General features: G+C 31.8%; 1 protein-coding gene across 1 annotated transcript in view; it reads left to right on the forward strand.

Moving 5' to 3' along the window:
• Positions 1 to 21,524, forward strand: part of LOC126886749 (pleiotrophin-like) — a 379,849-nt gene that overhangs the window by 139,413 nt on the left and 218,912 nt on the right. Inside the window, exon 2 of the mRNA XM_050653766.1 lies at positions 8,288 to 8,420. Within this exon, the coding sequence (XP_050509723.1) occupies positions 8,288 to 8,420 (133 nt within the window). The remainder of the gene's footprint in view (positions 1 to 8,287; positions 8,421 to 21,524) is intronic.

Consider the following 21,524-nt stretch of genomic DNA (forward strand, 5'->3'; position numbering starts at 1 on the left):
AAAATAAAATCTTTGATATTTAATAACTCAAAAAGTATTGATTTATATTAATAACTTTATATAACAAATTTTACTTCGAATTTGTCCCTCTATCGATTAATGGTATTCTTTTTAATAAAATAATTTTCACCCCATTTTATAACAGTAAAATAATATACGAAAAAAAATCAAAGGGAGAAAATAACGTAACAATAACTTTTTGGACAAAATCCATTAGTCTAACTTTTAACAAAATCCAAAACGATTAAAGCGAATACAGCGAAGTGATTTCAAATATTGAACTACATCGGAGAGCCCTCGAATAGAAATAACATCAATGTATGAACGACACTCTACGTGAATGCCTAAATTAACTTCATCAACAATTGTTAAACATTTTGTACTTTATATAGATATAAAGGTTCAATTTATGACTGCGGAAAATATATTTTCATTTTTACTAATTAAAAATTCGCGTTATCAACTTAAAATTAATGTAATATCAAATTTTAATCTATGCCAGAATCAAATTAGTTCGCACAACAAAACCAATTCCCATTTTTGCGCCAACATATTATATTTTATTAACACGGGAAAACTAATGTGAACAACGTGAACATTCCAATTCGCGGTTATGGAAATAATGATAGCGACGGCCGTATCAGATCTGATTTGGATCGGGGAGTTTGATTTTTTAAACGATTTGATTATTATTGTTGTTAGTTTTGAAATAAGTGTATTTACCCCAGGCTTTGGGTGAAAAATAGGTCGATTTCAGGATATAATTCAGGAATTTTTGAAACCTATCAGGTGTTGTAAAGGACGAAGCCAGGAATAACTTCTACTAAAATGTAACCAAAAATATTGTGCGCTTTTTTTTAATTGCGATTTTCATTTGTTAAATTTGCAATTTTTATTTATTTTTAATTTTGTAGCTTAGGATATTGATTTTAGAGAAAAACTTTTTAATAGAAAGTTGTAGTAAATTAAAAAACCTACAATTTGAGCTATGGTAAGTTTAATTTCGTTAATTGGTTATTGCAAAACAGCCTGCGAAAAGTCCAAAATGGCCCTTTTTTACAATTGCATTATTTATTGTACAAATAATTTTTTTTATTTTTTAAAGCTTTAAAATGAAGATCTTTCAATTCCAAACATAAAAAAAATTGTAAAGCCAGATTAACGAATTTGTTGCTTAGATATTATAAATTGTTTATCACAAGAGGTCAAATGTCGAAGGCTATAACTTTTTGAAGAAAAATCGTAGAAAGTTAGTGAAACATCCAATCTCCTTCTAAAGATTTATATTTTCATATTCTGATGTAAATAAATGCGTAAAACATTTTTAAACCTCTAATTTTTGGGTTTGAAAATAAGGGGGCAAATTTCGTTATAAACATTTAGAGCTGAAGCGGCCCTGTACATCCTATGAGTTTTTAACTTACAGATTATTGTTGCTAAAGATGAAACAAAGATTTATAAAAAAATAAAAAATTTCTACGACCAACTGAAGCCGAGATAATTTTTGGGTTTGCAAATAAGGGGGCAAATTTCGTTATAAACATTTAGAGCTATAGCGGCCCTGTACATCCTAGAAGTTTCTAACTTACAGATTATTGTTGCTGAAGACAAAGCGAAGATTTATAAAAAAAATAAAAATTTTCTACAACCAACTGAAGCCGAGATAATTGTTTTTTTTTTCTTAAGTCGTAGTGCCTTTATTTATAACAATTAAGAAATTATTTTACAGTCATTGACTAAAGAAAGACTTATATTATCTTAAAATAAAAATTATTATAAAATATAATTACATTTAATTATTAAAAATTATTTTTAAAATCGGTGCTTTTGCAAGCGGCCGAATTTTGCAAATCGCCCGGCTTGCTTCAAATCCGCGCGGTCGGAAAATTTTCACGTAACTTGTATTAAATTTTGACAGAAAACAATTTAATAATATTACCGTTATAATATACCATCTATTTACCACTGTATTTGTTTTTCTTGATAAACTTTTATATGTGAAATTTCATTTCTGAAGAAATAATATTACAAAAATGATACATATATATGAAATATATAACTATATTTTTAATTTTTTCATTGTTATTTAAATATAGTAATAATAATGTTATTTCTTACTATAATATACATAAAACTTTTTCTTCTTGTAGTGACTATTCTTTTTGAATTTCACATATAAAAGTTTATAAAGAAAAACAAATACAGTGGTAAATAGACTGTATATTATAATGGTAATATTATTAAATTGTTTTATGTCATTTAATACAAGTTACGTAAAAAATTTCCGAGGCGCGGATTTGAAGCGAGCCGGGCGATTTGCAAAATTCGGCCGCTTGCAAAAGCACCGATTTAAAAAATAATTTTTAATAATTAAATATAATTATATTTTATAATAATTTTTATTTTAAGATAATATAAGTCTTTGTTTAGTCAATGACTGTAAAATAATTTCTTAATTGTGTTAAATAAAGGCACTATGATTTAAGAAAAAAAAAACAATTATCTCGGCTTCAGTTGGTTGTAGAAAATTTTAATTTTTTTATAAATCTTCGTTTCGTCTTTAGCAACAATAATCTGTCAGTTAGAAACTCATAGGATATACAGGGCCGCTTCAGATCTAAATGTTTATAACGAAATTTGCCCCCTTATTTGCAAACCCAAAAATTATCTCGGCTTCAGTTGGTCGTAGAAATTTTCTATTTTTTTATAAACCTTCGTTTCATCTTCAGCAACAATAATATGTAAGTTAAAAACTCATAGGATGTACAGGGCCGCTTCAGCTCTAAATGTTTATAACGAAATTTGCCCCCTTATTTTCAAATCCAAAAATTAGAGGTTTAAAAATGTTTTACGCATTTATTTACATCAGAATATGAAAACATAACTCTTTCGAAGGAGATTGGATGTTTCACCAACTTTCTACGATTTTTTTTTTCAAAAAGTTATAGCCTTCGACATTTTACCTCTTGGGATAAACAATTTATAATATCTAAGCAACAAATTCGTTAATCTGGCTTTACAATTTTTTTTTATGTTTGGAATTGAAAATCTTCATTTTAAAGCTTTAAAAAATAAAAAAAAATATTTGTACAATGAATAATGCAATTGTAAAAACGGCCATTTTGGACTTTTCGCAGGCTGTTTTGCAATAACCAATTAACGAAGTTAAACATACCATAGCTCAAATTGTAGGTTTTTTAATTTACTACAACTTTCTATTAAAAAGTTTTTCTCTAAAATCAATATCCTAAGCTACACAATTAAAAATCAATAAAAATTGCAAATTTAACAAATGAAAATCGCAATTAAAAAAAAAGCGCACAATATTTTTGGTTACATTTTAGTAGAAGTTATTCCTGGCATCGTCCTTTACAACATCTGAGAAGTTTCAAAAATTCCTGAATTATGTCACGTTTTTTCACCCACAGCCTGGGGTAATTAAGATGTATGTTTACTAATAGCAGGTACTGTACGAAACAATTAATAAAATCAAAACCAAGAAATAAACACTAATTACAACACCTGTTAATGAATTTATTCCTTCTGATAGTCTCTATTGAGAGATAAGTGGAAATTCTCCATAAGTGCAATACAATAATATTATACACAAATTCAAATTAATTGGTTGGTAAATATTTCAAAAAACTAAACAAAGGAGATATATAGGTAATAACAAATAAAAGGTTAAAACTTACAATCAAAACATCAACGGCGAAACCAACACTATTTCGCGTGTGTACACTCGAGTGGTCTGGATGCATCTCGTTCCTTGTATCATAGGGGAAGAATTTTTGGATCTCAAGTGGTAAGCGTCCGATCCTCTTCTTCGCGACACATGTAAATTTCGATAACATGCTAGCAAGGAACAACACAGGCGTCGACAAGTGTAAAAAAGGGATATGATTTCGAACTATTTAAACAACCAAATCAATTTTATGGGATTTCCAACTAAGGAAATTTAGTATTAATGTCACCCGTTGACATGGGGAATACAGTCAATTGCGCCACAGTCACTGCACTAATTTTTTTAGTTCCTCCTATTTTATCGTATCTCCCACTAATTTTTTCTGACTTCCTCTATTTTTTCTGACCCCTCTTATTTTTTGTCTGATTCCTTCCTATTTTCCTGGCACTTTCCAATTTCTTCTGACATCCTCAAATTCTTTCTAACACTCTCTAATTTTTTCTGACACTCTCTAATTTTTACTCCCTACAACTCCTATAATTTATTTTTATTATACATATTATATAGATACAGATTTCAAAATCGAAAGACAATAAATAACGGCACGTGGCACTTGCGACAAAAGTGACTGCTTCTTATAGCGCGTCATATACTATTAAAATGTTATGTCTGTTTATCATTATAGTATCGTCGTGCTATCACACTATATTCAACAAGACCAGCTTCGTACAACCTTTCCTTAGATATGGGCAAATCAGTTTGGCTGATTTTGTCTACAGAAATATATCTATGTTTGCGGAATCCCTTTTGTGGGACTGGATTATGACATTTTTTCTTCTTCTTCCACATTCATGGTAAATCGTTGGTATATAGATATAGGGCCTTTTGACTGTTCAATGTTATGGCAGGTACCTATTTCGAATTAGCCAATGTTGTCACTTTGTTTGATCTAATATGTTAAATTTAAAATAGAATTGAATTTATATTTAGGTTTAATTACTTAATTTTGATTATCATCATATTGTAAAAATGAAACTACTGGTTTGTGACGAATAAAAGAAGATTACCTATTTTATTTTAGTCTATTTAAGAGGAAACAGTAGCGATCAACAGGTAGCAAAAACGCGTTCCAAGATTGCGGCTGTAATTTTGAATATTTTTTCGAGATATTTGACACACGTATTCGTAATATAATAAAGAATGGCGGTACAGAGCCCAATTGAAAAATATGTTAATATGTGGAAATTACTTTGTAATTAAATACAATATTAAAAAAACGAGCCTGTACCGCCATTAAGAAGAACAAAAAATACACTTTTTGGAACTACTAAAATTTTTTATTTCATTAGTAGTTCCAAAATGACACAAAATCTAGGCATCGGATAAAAAAGTTTATTTGAAGAAAGTGTATTTTTTGTTCTTCTTAATGGCGGTACAGAATCGTTTTTTTAATATTGTATTTAATTACAGAGTAATTTCTACATATTAATATATTTTTCAAATTGGGCTCTGTATCGCCATTCTTTATTATATTACGAATACGTGTGCCAAATATCTCGAAATAATATTTAAAATTACAGCCGCAATCTTGGAACGCGTTTTCGCTACCTGTTGATCGCTACTGTTTCACCTTAATTCATTGTCATTTTATGTTTATTCATTATATCATTCTTATCTTGGTTAGTGATAAGAAGTAGGTATTCGCTTTAAAAGATACAAAGTTAGGGATTTAAAAAATAAAAAATTTTAAGGGGCTTAACTAGTTTTGATGAGAAATAAGCCACAATTTTATTAAAAAATGATTTTATTAACGTTTCGACGTCCAAATCGGATGCCGTTGTCAACATACAAAAAATATTAATGAATTAAACAAAAATGTTGTTGCTTAGTAAAAAATTCTTCTAATAATTTATTTAATCTGACTTATCGTTTATGATATATTAATTTATTTATAATATGATATATTATTATCATTTCTAAACAAAATTTAAAACCCACAGTATGGTGGAGATATGTAGATGATGTGTTTTCAATATAGCCTCATAGATCAGAATTGTTGGATATATTCCTAAATATTACAAACGATCAAGGAGAGACAATAAAATTTACAATGGAAAATAAGTATAATAACACCCTGCCTTTCCTCGATGTTTTAGTCTCAAAGAAGGATACTGGATATGAGACTCAAGTGTATAGAAAACCAACACACACCAACAGATATCTCAATTACAAATCAAATCACAACATCAACGTTAAAATGGGAATCATTAAATCCTTATATGATAGAGCCAAAATTACTTGTTCTAACGAAAATTCATTCTTAGAAGAAAAACAATTGTTAAGAGGAAACAGTAGCGATCAACAAGTAGCAAAAACGCGTTCCAAGATTGCGGCTGTAATTTTGAATATTTTTTCGAGATATTTGGCACACGTATTCGTAATATAATAAAGAATGGCGATACAGAGCCCAATTTGAAAAATATATTAATATGTGGAAATTACTCTGTAATTAAATACAATATTAAAAAAACGAGCCTGTACCGCCATTAAGAAGAACAAAAAAATACACTTTCTTCAAATAAACTTTTTTATCCGATGCCTATATTTTGTGCCATTTTGGAACTACTAAAATTTTTTATTTCATTAGTAGTTCCAAAATGACACAAAATTTAGGCATGGGATAAAAAAGTTTATTTGAAAAAAGTGTATTTTTTTGTTCTTCTTAATGGCGGTACAGGCTCGTTTTTTTAATATTGTATTTAATTACAGAGTAATTTCCACATATTAATATATTTTTCAAATTGGGCTCTGTACCGCCATTCTTTATTATATTACGAATACGTGTGCCAAATATCTCGAAAAAATATTCAAAATTACAGCCACAATCTTGGAACGCGTTTTCGCTACCTGTTGATCGCTACTGTTTCACCTTAACATATGTTTTATTAAAAAATGATTATTCTTTATCGTTTATAAATAAGGAATTGTCAAGATTGGATCGAATGGAACAGAACAACTTAGAGCGGGATCCTATAGCATTCACAAGAAATAATACGAGGAAAACATCAATACCATATATAAAAGGACTATCCGAGAAACTTAAAATAATAGGAAATAAATTCAACATTTCAACAACATTCAAAACAACAAACACGTTGAGATATATTCTATCTAAAACTAAACCTAACAGTGAACAAGAAAGAACAAAAAATTGTTTTTACAAAATACCTTGTGACTGCGAACAATTTTAGTTAGGTGAAACACCAAGACCATTACACGTTAGAATAAGAGAACATCAGTCTTATATTAAAAATAGAGAATTTGATAGATCTCAAATATGTCAACACGAAAGGGATAATGAACATAGAGTTCAGTGGAGAGAATCAAGTATAGTCCTGAAAGAAACAGATAGTAAAAAAAGAAAAATCAAAGAAGCGGCTCTAATGATGCTAAATTAAACCAATTGTGTCACAAATTCCTCGGTAGAATGCAGTAGGATGTGGTTATCTATACTAAAAGAGGAAGTCAATAGAAAGAAAATACCACGATTAGTAAATAAATAACATATCGAGTTAGTACATATTTTATATTTTAGTATTATTTATATACCTATGTATTATTAATATTATTTATAATTTAAAATAACATATGTACATATTAAGGTCAAAATTTGATATTAGTTTTGAGAGTAAACTAAAGTAAGACCTAATACTTACGATGTCGGGATATTATCACGACGTTTTTTCTCTATGAAATCTCTAACGCGAGAATTTTACTGTCACCGTTGCATGTGGTTGTCTTTTTAAAGACAGATCACATGTTATCATGATTTTTTTGTGACGGATATTCTTGAGTTGGGGTTGATTTAATGTAATCGAATGAACTATGTTTCAGTAAAGTCGTCCCAGGAACACAACTCATAAATATTGGCAAATATCATTTTAAATTTTTCTACTTTTAACTCTACTAAGTTATAATATATGTCTGAATTGCCGATATAAATTAGTCAGATTAAATAAAGTGTTAGAATTTTTTACTAAGCAACAACATTTTGTTTAATTCATTAATATTTTTTGTATTTTGACAACGGCATCCGATTAGGACGTCGAAACGTTACTAAATCATTTTTTTTTTTTGGTAAAATTGTGGCTTATTTCCCATCAGAACTAGTTGATTACAAAAATGCCACAATAAAATAGCTTCAGAACAACTTTAAGTGGCTTTGTTATAAGTGTATATGAAAATAACATTGTTGTGTTTAGTATTTTCTTTACAATTTTGACCCATTTTGTCACCTTTAAACTTTCCTTGCTTGGGTTCCTTCCCTCGTTAATCGGTTCAGTTATTCTGAAGCTGTTATAAAAAAGGAATAAAAATAAAATGACTTTTATTAAATGTCATTTAAAGATACTATTTATATCGACAAATGTCCCGGAGAAACTGCGTGACTTGTCGCATTAGGCTCTTATAAGATTAGATTATTAAAGAGAAAAAATCTACAATTTTTGAAATAAATTATTCCACGATTTCAGTTATATAAGTTATCTATATAATCTCCAATCTTTGTATCAACCAACTACTAATAAATTTTTTTATTTCCAGATGAAGTGGTTGGCTCTGTGCGTTTTAGCCATCGTAGTGATAAGTCTTGCGGGAGCAGATGGGGAAGTGTGGGAGGAGGACGATCACGAGGTGCTAATTCGAAGCGAAAGGGGGGCCAAGAATCGCGGTAAGCGTAAGTTTCTTTTTGTTTTTTATTATTTGCAATATTTTTAGTTACATTTAAGTTATTACATATTTTTTTAACATTATCAACAACCATTTGTTTATTTTTTCTGAATTATTTCCGATATTAGTTACAATAATTTATTTGGTGTAATTAATTTTATAATTTACTTAATATAATTTATAATTTTGCTTCTTACTATAATTTGATATTGTATATTAGGTACAATAATTATTTGGTAGGTACTTTTATACGCTAAAAAGTTAACGGAAATCTTAAAAATATAGGTTAACCCTCTTCTTCTTTCTCAGCTTTTACCGTTTTAGGGGTCGCTGTTTCTTGCGCCACTCTATGCCTTTTTCTCTATCTCTTCCTCCCTCAACTTCTAACTACTCTATTATTCGTTCCACATAGTTCCCATTTCTACGTATACGTGACCAAACCATTATAGTCTTGTTCTTGAACCCTTTTTGGGGTTCTTGACTGAAAAGAAGAGGACTACCCAGAAGACATGATTGACAGTTCAAATGACACTAAAAAGGTTCAAATATACCGTAGATATGTACTTTTCCATTGTCACTGGAGTTTTTCTTGGTTATTTTAGTCCTTAATTTAGTTTCTGTTCGTCTCTTTTATTAAACTTATGAGAAATCCATATTACTCCGTATCAGTGACTTTGATTACGTTGTTTTTGCTCCCGGAGTATGTTCTTAAATAAAATCCGGTGGTATTCCCATAATATATAAGGAGACTCTTAAAAGATACTACTTAAATCTGGTAATAAATTTAAAGAAGTTGAGATTGCAGTTAAGATTTTACCGGTTCTTTCATTCGCTTGTTGCGGCATTAGCTGAAAATATGAGATAGTAAAAAGTACTTTATCTAAAAGAGAGAACGTTAACGGAAATTCTATTAGAGAAGTTTTGTTAACTTCAGGAATTCGTAAGGTTAGGTTCTTAAGTATATAAGTGAAATAAAATGTGACTTTGTTCTTTTGACATTTCAAATATTATTTTATTTAATTATTAAAAGTATTTTGCATAATACAAAGTTATTAGTTAGGTAGGTACTAGGTACATACAATACGTAAATAGGTACATTTAGTACATTTTTAGTACATTTTAGTACATTTTATCACGGTTTTTGCTCCAAATTTTAAAGAACCACTTAGATTAACATGAAATTTGGCATACAAATTGCTAACATGTCAAAGAAGCAAATTGATATTGTACCGATGTGTGCTTTTGCAATGGGTGTGAGTATCACCCCTTCTCGAAGGTGAAACAATATATGTTCAAAATAAGTCCGGAAATCGATAAAAGGACTAATTCTAAGTTAACCGCATATATTATATAAACTACACCAGGTACACTTTTTTAACCAATATCGAATTGTAAACAAGAAGGAACCAAAATTCGTCGCCTTTAAAGCCGTTCCACAATATAAGTTACTCCGACTATACCTAAGTTATCTGCCCTATATCTACCAAATATACTTTGTGATTAATATTTTAATCATGAACTCAGAAATGAAAGAAAATTGAAGAAATACCCAGTCCAAAATGAAATCGTAAGGCACAAAACCTGTTTGCTGGTAATAATATTCGCCGTTATTTTTCTACGTGCTGTTACCGAGTGAAACCCCAGAAGCAGGCCCCGGGGAGTCTTTGCAGGAAAGGGAGTTGGCTATTACAAGGTGGAAGGAAAACGGTAAATAATCTTATTAGAGATAGGGCTGAAATATAGAGAGAAATACGTTTGGTGGCCATTAATGTACTAAAATGATTTGTTTCGGAACGTTAAGTTCTAATTTTACTCGTTAGGGACGAAATATGAATCCTTCTGTCTCAAGAAAGGTATGCGGTATATTCATACAGTTTACAAACTACGTACGATTGTGTAAAGTATACAAAAATAAATTTGAAGTAAACGACAATTGACTTTTATAAGTATTAAGTTTAAAACATAATTCTTGCCTCTTGTTTCCAGTGTTCCACTTTTTCGATCTTGCCAAGTCAAATTACATCGCAAAAGTTATGACAAAAAAAATCTATAGGTACTTAACTCATATTTTTGATATAATGAATGAAAAAAGAAAAGTGTGAAGAAAAATCGCCTTACAAAGCCATGTTCAGAAATATGCTACAATAGAATAATTTAAGATAAGTAACTAATTTAACTACGCCAAAATTAAAAAGTACCACTACTAAAGGAGGATCCCATTGGTGAAAAAATTCATTAAAAAATTACAAATTATTCCTCAGAAGTTAAAAGCTTGGATAGTTGTGGAAAACACATCTAACAAACAGCACATTAGAGATTTCAGTAAAATACTTACCTACATACATTAAAAAGTTTTGTTCTTGGTACGGGTGCCAGCACCCAACCATCTGGATGGAGTTAAGGTGACAAACTGAACGAAGAGAATCTAATGACGGCTTCTTAAATGAGGCCATTATTAGGGAGTTTTTGTTGCTACGTAACGTACGCATCTCCGTCTACGTAAAGCAACTAACGTGTCGTAGAGGATGAATGTTAAAATAGGTAGTTTTTGTAACTGCCTTAACGTAACGTAAAGCAAATCGTAAAGTCACTTTTAAATTCCGTTGACATTCAAAAAAATAAAACAATGTTCACACAATATACAATTAATATACAAATGTAAAAAAAGATAAATGAATAATGAAATTGTATGGTTTTAATTGCTTCTATTTAAATATAAAAATATTATTTTTCCTTAGGTTAAATTTTTTTTATTTTTGTTTATACCTACTTTTTAGTTGTAAATTATTGTATACCTACATCAGAATTCCAGTAGGTATAATGTAAATAGTGTGGTAATATTTATTTGAAAATTTTACTGAAACTAGGTCATTTGTTTATCTAGTTATTAATTGTGGTGATCACTGTATTTCTTAAATTAATACAAGATTTGTTTGTTTTGTTTTATTAATAGACAACTTAAAAACAATAAAATTTTAAATCTATTATGAAGCTCCAATTTCCAATTACAAACACAGAATAATTTTACTCAAATAGACTAAACCAATATAACCTTAAAATGTTTATAAACGGATAGTACGCTGATGAAATGTTCATTTGGTAGGTAATCGGGCAAGATCCTCGTGTGCATTCGGTGACTTTCGGCTCGATAGGGATGCGTATGAACCTAACGTACCAGCCCGTAACCTTAGGTAATACGTATCGCGATACGGGAGTTCAACCATTAATGCGCAAGCGTATATGTCAAAAAGATGCGTTACGTTTACGTATTTGTGTGCACAAAAACTCCCTATTTCCAAAACTCGGTATTTGCTTTAGGCTACAGCTACGGCCAAACAAGCGACAATAATTTACGGAGCTGTAACGCTTTGGCCACGCGGGCGATTTTTTACGGCGCGATAATTTACGGCGCCCATTGATTTGACTACCTCCTCCATCAATTTTAGATGAAATCATTTCATGGGCGGTTTTTTACGGCGCAATAATTTACAGCGCCCATTGGTTTGACTACCTCCTCCACAAATTTTAGATGAAATCATGAAATCATTTCATCTAAAATTTATGCAGGAGGAAGTGAAACCAATGGGCGCCGTAAATTATCGCGCCGTAAAAAATCGCCCGTGTGGCCAAAGCCTAAGAGCAGTAAAATGAAGCGCGAAAATGGGTCTCACGGTGAGTGTAGAGGATGGCCAGACCAGGATTTACAGCTCAGACTGGCCATCCACTACACTCACCGTGGGCTCATTTTCCTCGCTTTATTTTACTGCTCTTACAGTGCCGTTAATTATCGCTTGTCTGACCGTAGCCTTAGGAGCATTTTTGGGAGCTCGAATAAAAAAAACGATTGGCCGCCGAGTAGTGTTTAGCTCACAACATAAAGAATTTGTTTAATTAAAACTTTAAAAAGGGTAAACCCTGTAATGCTATTAATGTTGCTTAAATTACAAGCAACATTATTAAAATTCTTTACGTTGTGAGCTAAACACTACTCGGCAGTTAATCGTTTTTTTTTCTACCTCCCAAAAAATACCCCTTTAGCAAATTCATTAAATAGGGCGTTTTGGAAATAATGGCCTCAAATGTTTTTTCAAAAATGAAAGCTGACATGTGTCATGCATAGTAAAATAAGATTACCTACAGTAGGAAAAATGAAAGAATACGCATGCGTCATCTATAGGGCTTTTCATTCACAGTTATTTGTTTTGAGCTTCTGTCATATGTCGTATAATCCGTGTATATTAATATTATACACAGATTATACAACATATGACAGAAGCTCGAAACAAATGACAATCGATGAAAAGCCCTATGATATGCATACGAATCAAATCGAAAATTTCTAGTCAAAACAAGGTCTAAACTAAACTAAGTTAATACTGTAAAAAAACGGATGTGACTACTACCCGAGCGTACGATTTTTCGCTTAGTAAATGTGTCAAATATGTAAATATGTAACTGCGTATGTCTTGGATTACTTTTTTGCTTTGTAGACAACACCACTAATAATCTATCTCTCTCGTTTGTTATTTATAGAAAAAGGCAGCAAATCCAAAATATCTGCTTGATATGATCGTTCATGGGTATTCTTTCATTTTTCCGACTGTACCTATTTAAATTTTGAAAATTTGTTGAAAAAATTGAAATTCAAAATGGGAAATATTTCAAAGACTGTTTAAATTAGGTTACATAAATCTTGGTTAGAATCACGGTTATTAGACTTTATTACGGTTGTCTTGACCGACGGTGCCGGTGGTGGGGAGACTTATATTTTTGACTTTACGTCACAAGAATACACAATCCCATATTTTTAAATGATTTTCGATCATTGAATGTGTGTTATTGTGTATATACGTGTATTATTTGTGTTATTATTAAATAATAGGACAAATAATACACATTTTATCTTATACCGGGTGGTGAATCGTAAAACGGGCCATAGGAAGCTCTATGTAAAATTGTAAATTGTTGAATTCCTGCTTCCCTAATTATTTTAAATCAAAAGAGAGAATACTTGTAGAGAATTAAAATCTGTATTAAAATCAAAAGTTAAAATTTTTCTACAATTTAAATGCAGTCAAAAATTTTGAAAAATATGATACATTTGCCACAATAGATATGCGTTTAAAAGTTAGGCCACACGTTACTATTTAACTGACAGTGCTCACACCATTGACAATAAAAAATCTTTATTATTAATACTTTCTCCGCAACTGAGGGTATCTTATCAACTGTATTGTTTTTAAACAATAAATGATAAAATAAAAGTATTGACAGTTCAAAAATGTCAACATTATTGCATTGTGTGTGGCCTAATTTTGGGCTGAAAAACTAAAATGTATTACATTTTTACAAAATTTTGGAATATATTTAATTCGTAGACCAATTTTAACAGTTGTTTTCAATACAGATTTCAATCCTATACAAATAGTTTCTAATGTCTTTTGATGTAAAATAATTAGGGAAGCTGGAATTCAACAGTTTAGAATTTTACATTGAGTTAATGCAAAATTTTGACGCGTGTCAAAATTCTCAATGTGTTTTATTTGTATTACAAATGTAATAAGTTACAGGGCTGAAAATAAAAGAGAAGTGTGATATTTAATTTCAAATATTTCATTCATTAGAAACTGCTTGTTTATTCTAAGGGGCTTTCCGCCCTCGGTAATAATGTAATCTTTCATCCTGCGTTTAAATTTTTCTAAAATACTTATTAGTTTTCTCAGGATTCGAAAAAAATCATATTACGATTCAAATGGTTGTACACTCGTGACGTAATCGCATCCTTAATGTTCATTGGTTGGTCGATCTGGGCAACCGTAGTAATGTCTAAGAACCGTGGGTTAGAATAGCACCCACGTTGAAACTGACTGAAGCTCCAAGCAAAGAAGAAGAAACTTCATTGTATTGTAATATTTTCTAGTATGATACTATGTGGAAAGTTAATAGAAGAATATTGGATGTAATTAACCCATTCATCATTTATATCCAAATGAAGATACCGACGACAGTTATTATGAATTTGGATCTAATGCTTGATTGTACTGTATGGTATGTTTTTATCTTCATTAAGAAAAAAATTGTATGTTGTTGTAAATATTTTATCAGTAAATATATACCACTACAATTCAGAAACAATAGAATTTGTAAATTTCTTTTTGTGCCCTAATAATTGTATATTTCACTAACACTCTAACTGAATGTAAAATACATTATCAGTTAAAACCGTAGTTTGTTGTCTTCGACATTGCTTCATAAACGGGAAAATTTGCTATTTACTTTCTCATCATAGCGGTCCTTTTCAGTCAAAGCTTTGATCCCTAATCCAAAATCGTCGCAGGTTTGTGAAATATACTCTAAATCAGAGGTTCTCAATCTGTGGTACATGTACCACTGGTGGTACATATCATTATTGGCGGTGGTACACAAAACACAGAAAAAATTAAAATAATAGTACTCAGTAAGTATTGATAAAACAATTTAAAAATATAGGTGGTACCAAAAATAATAAAAATAACTGTAGGTGGTACATCACTCAAAAAGGTTGAGAACCGCTGCTCTAAATTATATACATATAAAAATTCACTACGTATCATTTTGTATCAAATATAATTCCAATCAGATAATTACCCGGAAACTGAATACATTTTAAAATCTCTTCATCTAATGCTTTTCGTAATTAGGATCTTTCTAATCTTCCTCGTATAATTTTAACTCTTCAAACATTGTTAGCAATTGGTAAACATTTTATCATTTCCCAAGTTCTGAAAACCGCTCTAATTACATGAAAAACTTTTATTTGTTTCCCGAAGTTTTGTGCCGTTGTTGTGGTATTGTTCTTATAGGATTATCCGAGCTTACATTTTCCTGACCTAAAAATTCCACCAAACCATAGCAGAATGTTTAATTTGTTCTGTTCGAGAAAGACTTACTGGAAATATAAAACTTTATCAAAACGGAATTAGCGCCCAGCTGCAATGCCATAATTGTGTAAGAAAACTTTTGTAATTTGCAAAAAGGCGATTGATATTAATACCGAGTTTTTTATGCATCAGATGAAACAGAAATCTAACACTGAGAATAAAATTGTTTTAAAATTTTAAGTAAAGATTAAGAAACACGTTTTACGATCAAAGAAGCAGAAAATAGTGACAGAATAGTCTAAAAAATTGTAAAAAATGTACCTACTGTCTCTCATAACGTGACCCAATTATTCCAACTTTCTTTTATTTATTCCTACCTCGCTCTCCTACCCTATCCGGCGTAGTACTTCCTCGTTTGTCACGTGCTTGGTCCAGGATATTACTTACTTATCCTCTTCGTTCCCACTGGAACATAGGGCATCTACTGTCATTCTCCATTTTTGCCATAACTTCTTTCCAGGTTAGGCCGACGTTTTCTGCTTCTTTAATAATTGTTTTCTTCCATGTATTAATCGGCCTCCCCTGTTTCCGTTTTCCTGGAGGTTGGAATTCCAATGCTTGTTTTGTTATGTCTGTGTCTGGTTTCCGCAGAGTATGGCCCACCCATTTCCATCTTATCTTTCTTATTTCTTTATGTATTGGTTCTTGCTTCGTTTTTTTCCATAAGTCTGAGTTTGTGATTCTGTTGGGCCAAAATATTCTTAGAATTTTTCGTAAACATTTATTGATGAAGGATTGAATCTTTCCAGTTTTCCAGTGTTGTGTTTTGTTATTCTCCAAGTTTGTGATCTGTATAAATAGTACTGCCTTTACATTACTATTGAAGATTTTTTACTTTGGTGTCCAGTTTTATCTCATTAGATTCCCATATATTATTTAACATATAGTATGCTGTCTGTGATTTGCCAATTCGTGTCTGGATATCCTCCTCTGCTCCTCCTGTCGTGTTCAGTATACTTCCTAGGTAATTAACTCTTTCCACTGATTTCAGCTCTTGGTTTTCTATTTGTATGCCCATTTCTCTCGGTGTGTTAATCTTCATTAAATCAGTTTTATTCATGTTTATCTCCATACCCACTTTTTTACCTTCTTTGGCTAATTTCTCATTTTTTTCTGCATACTCTGTCTCTTTGCTGAAAGAAGGCATACATCATCTGCGTATTTAAGATCTTCTAATTGTTCAAAGGTATTCCAGTGTATCCCAGTTTTACTGTTGCTGCTTTTTCTCATAAGCCAGTCCATGACAATAATAAATAAAGTGGGAGACAGTATACAACCCTGCTTTACACCGCTGTTAATGTGGATTGGTTCTGTTAAATTCCCGTCGTATAATAATTTTGCTGTGGTGTTTATATAAAAAAACTTCATCATTCTTAAGAATTTGTCCGGTATCCCATAACTCTCTACTATTTCCCACAATTTTTCTCTATGTAGGTTATCGAATCCCTTTCTAAAGTCAATGAAGTTTAGATATAGTTTACTTTGCCATTCCACTGACTGCTCGATGATCATTCTGAGCGTGCAGATCTGGTCTATACATGACTTATTTGCTCGGAAGCCAGCTTGATTTGGTCTTAATTTTTGGTCTATTTTATTTTTCCTTCTATTAAGCATGATACGGGTCATTATTTTACTCGCAACACATAAGAGGGTTATAGGTCTCCAGTTCTCGCACTTTGAGGTGTCGCCTTTTTTCGGGATAGTGATTAAAATGCTTTCTGTCCATTCTTTAGGAATTTTTTCTTGACTCCATATATTTTCAAATAGTTTATACAGTAAATGTGTCATTTTTTCAGTGTTTACTTTAAACAGCTCACCTACAATATCATCTGGACCTGCTGCCTTTTCCTTTTTGAGTTGTTTTATACTCTCTGTTATTTCCTCTCGACTGAAGTTGGAGACATCAATATCTAACGGTTCCGGGTTTTCTTCTTTCTCGATATTTTCTAACGAATTCACATTGTGGTTAAACAAGTCGGTGAAATACTCCATCCATCGTCTTGCTATTTCTTTTTCTGCTGTTAGTATTTGATTATCTTTATCTCTAATAAGTGTGTTATGTTGTGTCCATTTCCTGACGAGTTTCTTTGTGTTTTCATAAAGTTTCCTCATATCATTAGTTGCTGCAGCTTGTTCGGCTTCTGTTGCTAAATTATCGTAGTATGTTCTTTTGTCTTTTCTTGAACTCTTCTTGACTTCGATGTCTTTTCTCTTGTATTCCTCTTTTAGTTCATTTTTTCTATCTTCCTTTGTTGTTATTATTTTTTGTTTAATTTCTCTTGTTTGTAAAATCTTGTCCCAAGTATCCTTTGCAATCCATGGTTTATTGTTCCTGAGTTTTTTGCCAAGGACGTATTCGGCTGTATCTTTGATAGCTGTTTTTAAGTTTGTCCAGGATTCTTAGATATTTTCGTTTGCTACTTCTTTTCTTCCTATATTGTTCTTATAGCATTATCCGAGCTTACATTTTCCTGACCTAAAAATTCCATCAAACCATACCAGAATGTTTAATATGTTCTGTTCGAGAAAGACTTACTGGAAATATAAAACTTTATCAGAATGGAATTAGCGCCCAGCTGCAATGCCATAATTGCGTAAGAAAACTTTTGTAATTTGCAAAAAGGCGATTGATATTAATACCGAGTTTTTTATGCATCAGATGAAACAGAAATCTAACACTGAAAATAAAATTATTGTTTTAAAAATTTTAAGTAAAGATTAAGAAACACGATTTCCAATAAAAAAGCAGAACATAGTAACAGAATAGTTTAAAAAATAGTAAATTGGCGGAACACGTTTTGTGCAACTGTCGAGGGTTGGATAGAATAAGGCTCAATACATTAACTCGAGCCTCGAGCCCTATTACGTCGTAGAAGTGTTACGTAAGGCCATAATCTTCTTCTTCTTTAAGTGCCATCTCCGCGATGGAGGTCGTCAATTATCATAGCATTTAGGACTTTAGAAACGGTTGATCTGAAAAGTTCATTTGATGTACATCCGAACGGTTCTCTCAGGTTGCGCATCCACGATATTATACGACTCCCTATGCTTCTTTTTCCTTGAATCTGTCTTGCATAATCAATTGGAGCACGTTATTTCTTTTTCCACGTATATTATATGTTCGAGATATTCCAATTTTCTTGTTTTGATTGTATGTATTTAAGATTTCCATTTCTTTATTCATCTTTCTCAGACCATAACAGACTTTGTTAAGCTGGGCTGAAGGGACAACTTTAATCTAGGGATGAGCCACAATAGACCTCTCTGGTCGATTGTAAAGGTGGTTAAGCGCACACATCCTGAACCTAACCTAACTAAAGATAATCTTGAACAGTTAATGGGTTATCCGCGATCCTTATCATAACCCTGCCAATCAACCCCACTGAAAACAAAAACTGCATCCAATATAGTCTGAAAAAATGCAACTTATAGGAATGTGGATATATGAAACCAGTTTTATAGCATTATACGCCTTTCCGTATATAATCACCACTTCTTTCTAATGTGGCAGTCTTCTTCTCTTAAATTTCTTTCCGATATCGCCTTGGAGATGCCCTTTATCCAAGTGGTTGTTATTGTTGGTCTTCCTAGTTTGCGTTTTTCTGTGAGGGTCTACTCTAACCATTTTTTTAATTCTTCTTTACTCCATTCGTCTTACTTGTCCTTTCAATACTAGCTGTTGTATTTCGATGTCATCTATGATTGTTCTTTCTATTCACATTGTTGTCTAATAAATGTCGTCGATTCTTATGTGTTCTTGTCCAGATATTCTTGCTAACCTCCTCCAAAAATCCATCTCAGTGGCTAGTAAGTTAATGTTGTTCTTCTTCTTCAGGTGCCATCTCCGCTACGGAGGTTGGCAATAATCATAGCTATTTTAATTTTTGAGGCAGTAGCTCTAAATAGTTGTTTTGAGCTGCATCCAAACCATGCTCACATAGTGTTGTACTTCTTCGTTAATTGCCAGACTTCAGCTCCATAGGTTAATACTGGTTTTAATATTGTGTACATTCATTTTTTATTTTCTGTTCCTATATGTTTTTGCCAAAGTTAATAATTCATGGCTCTTATCACCTGTCTTCTCTTTACTACCGTGTCTTTAATATTTTCTTCGTTTCGTCCTATACTTGTTAGTTTTATTCCCAAACTTATACATATTTACAATAGGAACTTTTAGGAATGTAGTAATTAATAATGAATGTGAAAATCATATTTGATACATTAGTTCAGTCAGCTTAATACCCAGTTTTTACAATCCGTTTTTTACCTTAAAATTTTTTAAGCGCAGTAAATTTAAAAAAAAACGGACCTTTTTTTTTCGCTGCGAGGATCTCCTCCCTTTCACTTTCGGCGCCGGACGATTGCAGGAATACTCCAGGGATTAATTAAATATATTATGGGATAGACACACAAAATTTCGTCACAGAATTATTTCAGCCGTCTGTTTTTTAAGAGTCGTATGTTAGAATAAACAAAATAAATGAGAATATGGAAAAATTTGCCGGATTTTCGAATTTTTGTGCTAACAAAAATCCTGCTTGAAAAAATGAAAGTAGAATTGGACAAGAAACTGAGGAGTAACCAAGCATGCTTTCGTACTAAACGCTCCACCAAATATCACATATGTACCTTAAAAATCATCCTCGAACAAGCCAGAGAATGGCAGGAAAGATATAAATGTGTAAGTTTTATCGACTTTGAAAAGGCTGTCGATCGACTCAATGTAAAGTTTTGAGACAGTATGGACTTGATAACCTGATCAAACTTTTTTATGAAGGGTACAAAGCTAGACTAGAACACAGAAGGAATAGCTATTGAAAGCGGGGTTAAACAAGATTTTATCCTGTCTCCTACGTTATTCCTAATCTTGGTAGACTGGATTATGGGGAAAGTAACAGATAATCGGACAGGGATTAGATGGAACCTCTTTAATCAGCTTGAATTTGCTGACGATGTCTGCCTGTTAAGAGAACACCGAACTCACATGCAAAAAAATTGATAAGTTGACACAGTAGGTGGTACTCCGACATGATTCATCTCCAGATAAATGTAGAAAAGCCAAAAATCTTAAAAAACCATATAATAACCTGCAAATTAACACAATAAAAATCAAATGTAAAGAAATTGAAGAAATAGAGAAAGTCACTTATATGGGATCAATCATGGAAAGAAAAGGAGGATGCACGAAAGACATCTAAACAAGAATAACGAAAACGAAGGCACAATTCGCCTTCAATGCGTTAAAGAAAATCTGGCAAACAAGTGAAATATCAGAAGCAACAAAATCAATGTATTCAATAATTGCGTCAAAAGCATAGCACAACAAAGAGGCTACAGACTTTTATAAATAGGTCCTTAAGAAAGATCCAAAAAATGTACTGGCCTAATAAAATAATGAATGTAGAACTATGGAAAAGAACAAAACAAACCAGTATAATAATAACAATTAAGCAGAAGAAATGGAAATGGATTGGCCATACGTTAAGGAAAGATCTTAATAACATCACAAGACAAGCACGCCAATATCAACCTGAGGGGACAAGAAAGAGGGAAAGGCCAGCTAATACCTGGAAGAAAATAGTAACCAGAAAACACAAGAGAATAGGCTTAAGATCGGGGAAGTGAAGAACAAAGCAAGAATCTGGGGAGAATGAAAAGAACTGGTACGCAGATTAACAAGAGTAACCACAAAGATGCGATGGGCTGGCCACTAGCCGTCTTACACCACCGTCCAAGAAACGCAGATGCATACAACACTTCACTAAGAGTGATTGTACAAAAAAGAAAGAGGGTTTAATCTTAGCCTAATCTAGCCACCAGTTAGTAGCGTATCTACGATTTTCATTATCCGCGACAACCCTGCCAATGAATCCCACGGAAAAACAGAAATTGGATCCAATATAGTCTGAAAAATATGGAACTTATAGGAATGTGATAGTTAATAATAAACGTGAAAATCATATTTGATACATTAGCTCAGTCAGCTTAATACCCAGTTTTTATACTCCTTTTTTACCTTAAAATTTTTTAAGCGTAGTAAATTTAAAAAAACGGACTTTTTTTTCACTGCGAGGATCTCTCCCTTTCACTTTAGGCGCCGGCCGATTGCAGGAATACTCCAGGGATTAATTAAATATAATGTGGGATAGGCACACAAAATTTCGTCAGAGAATTATTTCAGCCGTCTGTTT

This window comes from Diabrotica virgifera, chromosome 6 (assembly GCF_917563875.1).
Source record: "Diabrotica virgifera virgifera chromosome 6, PGI_DIABVI_V3a".
Lineage (NCBI taxonomy): Eukaryota > Metazoa > Arthropoda > Insecta > Coleoptera > Chrysomelidae > Diabrotica > Diabrotica virgifera.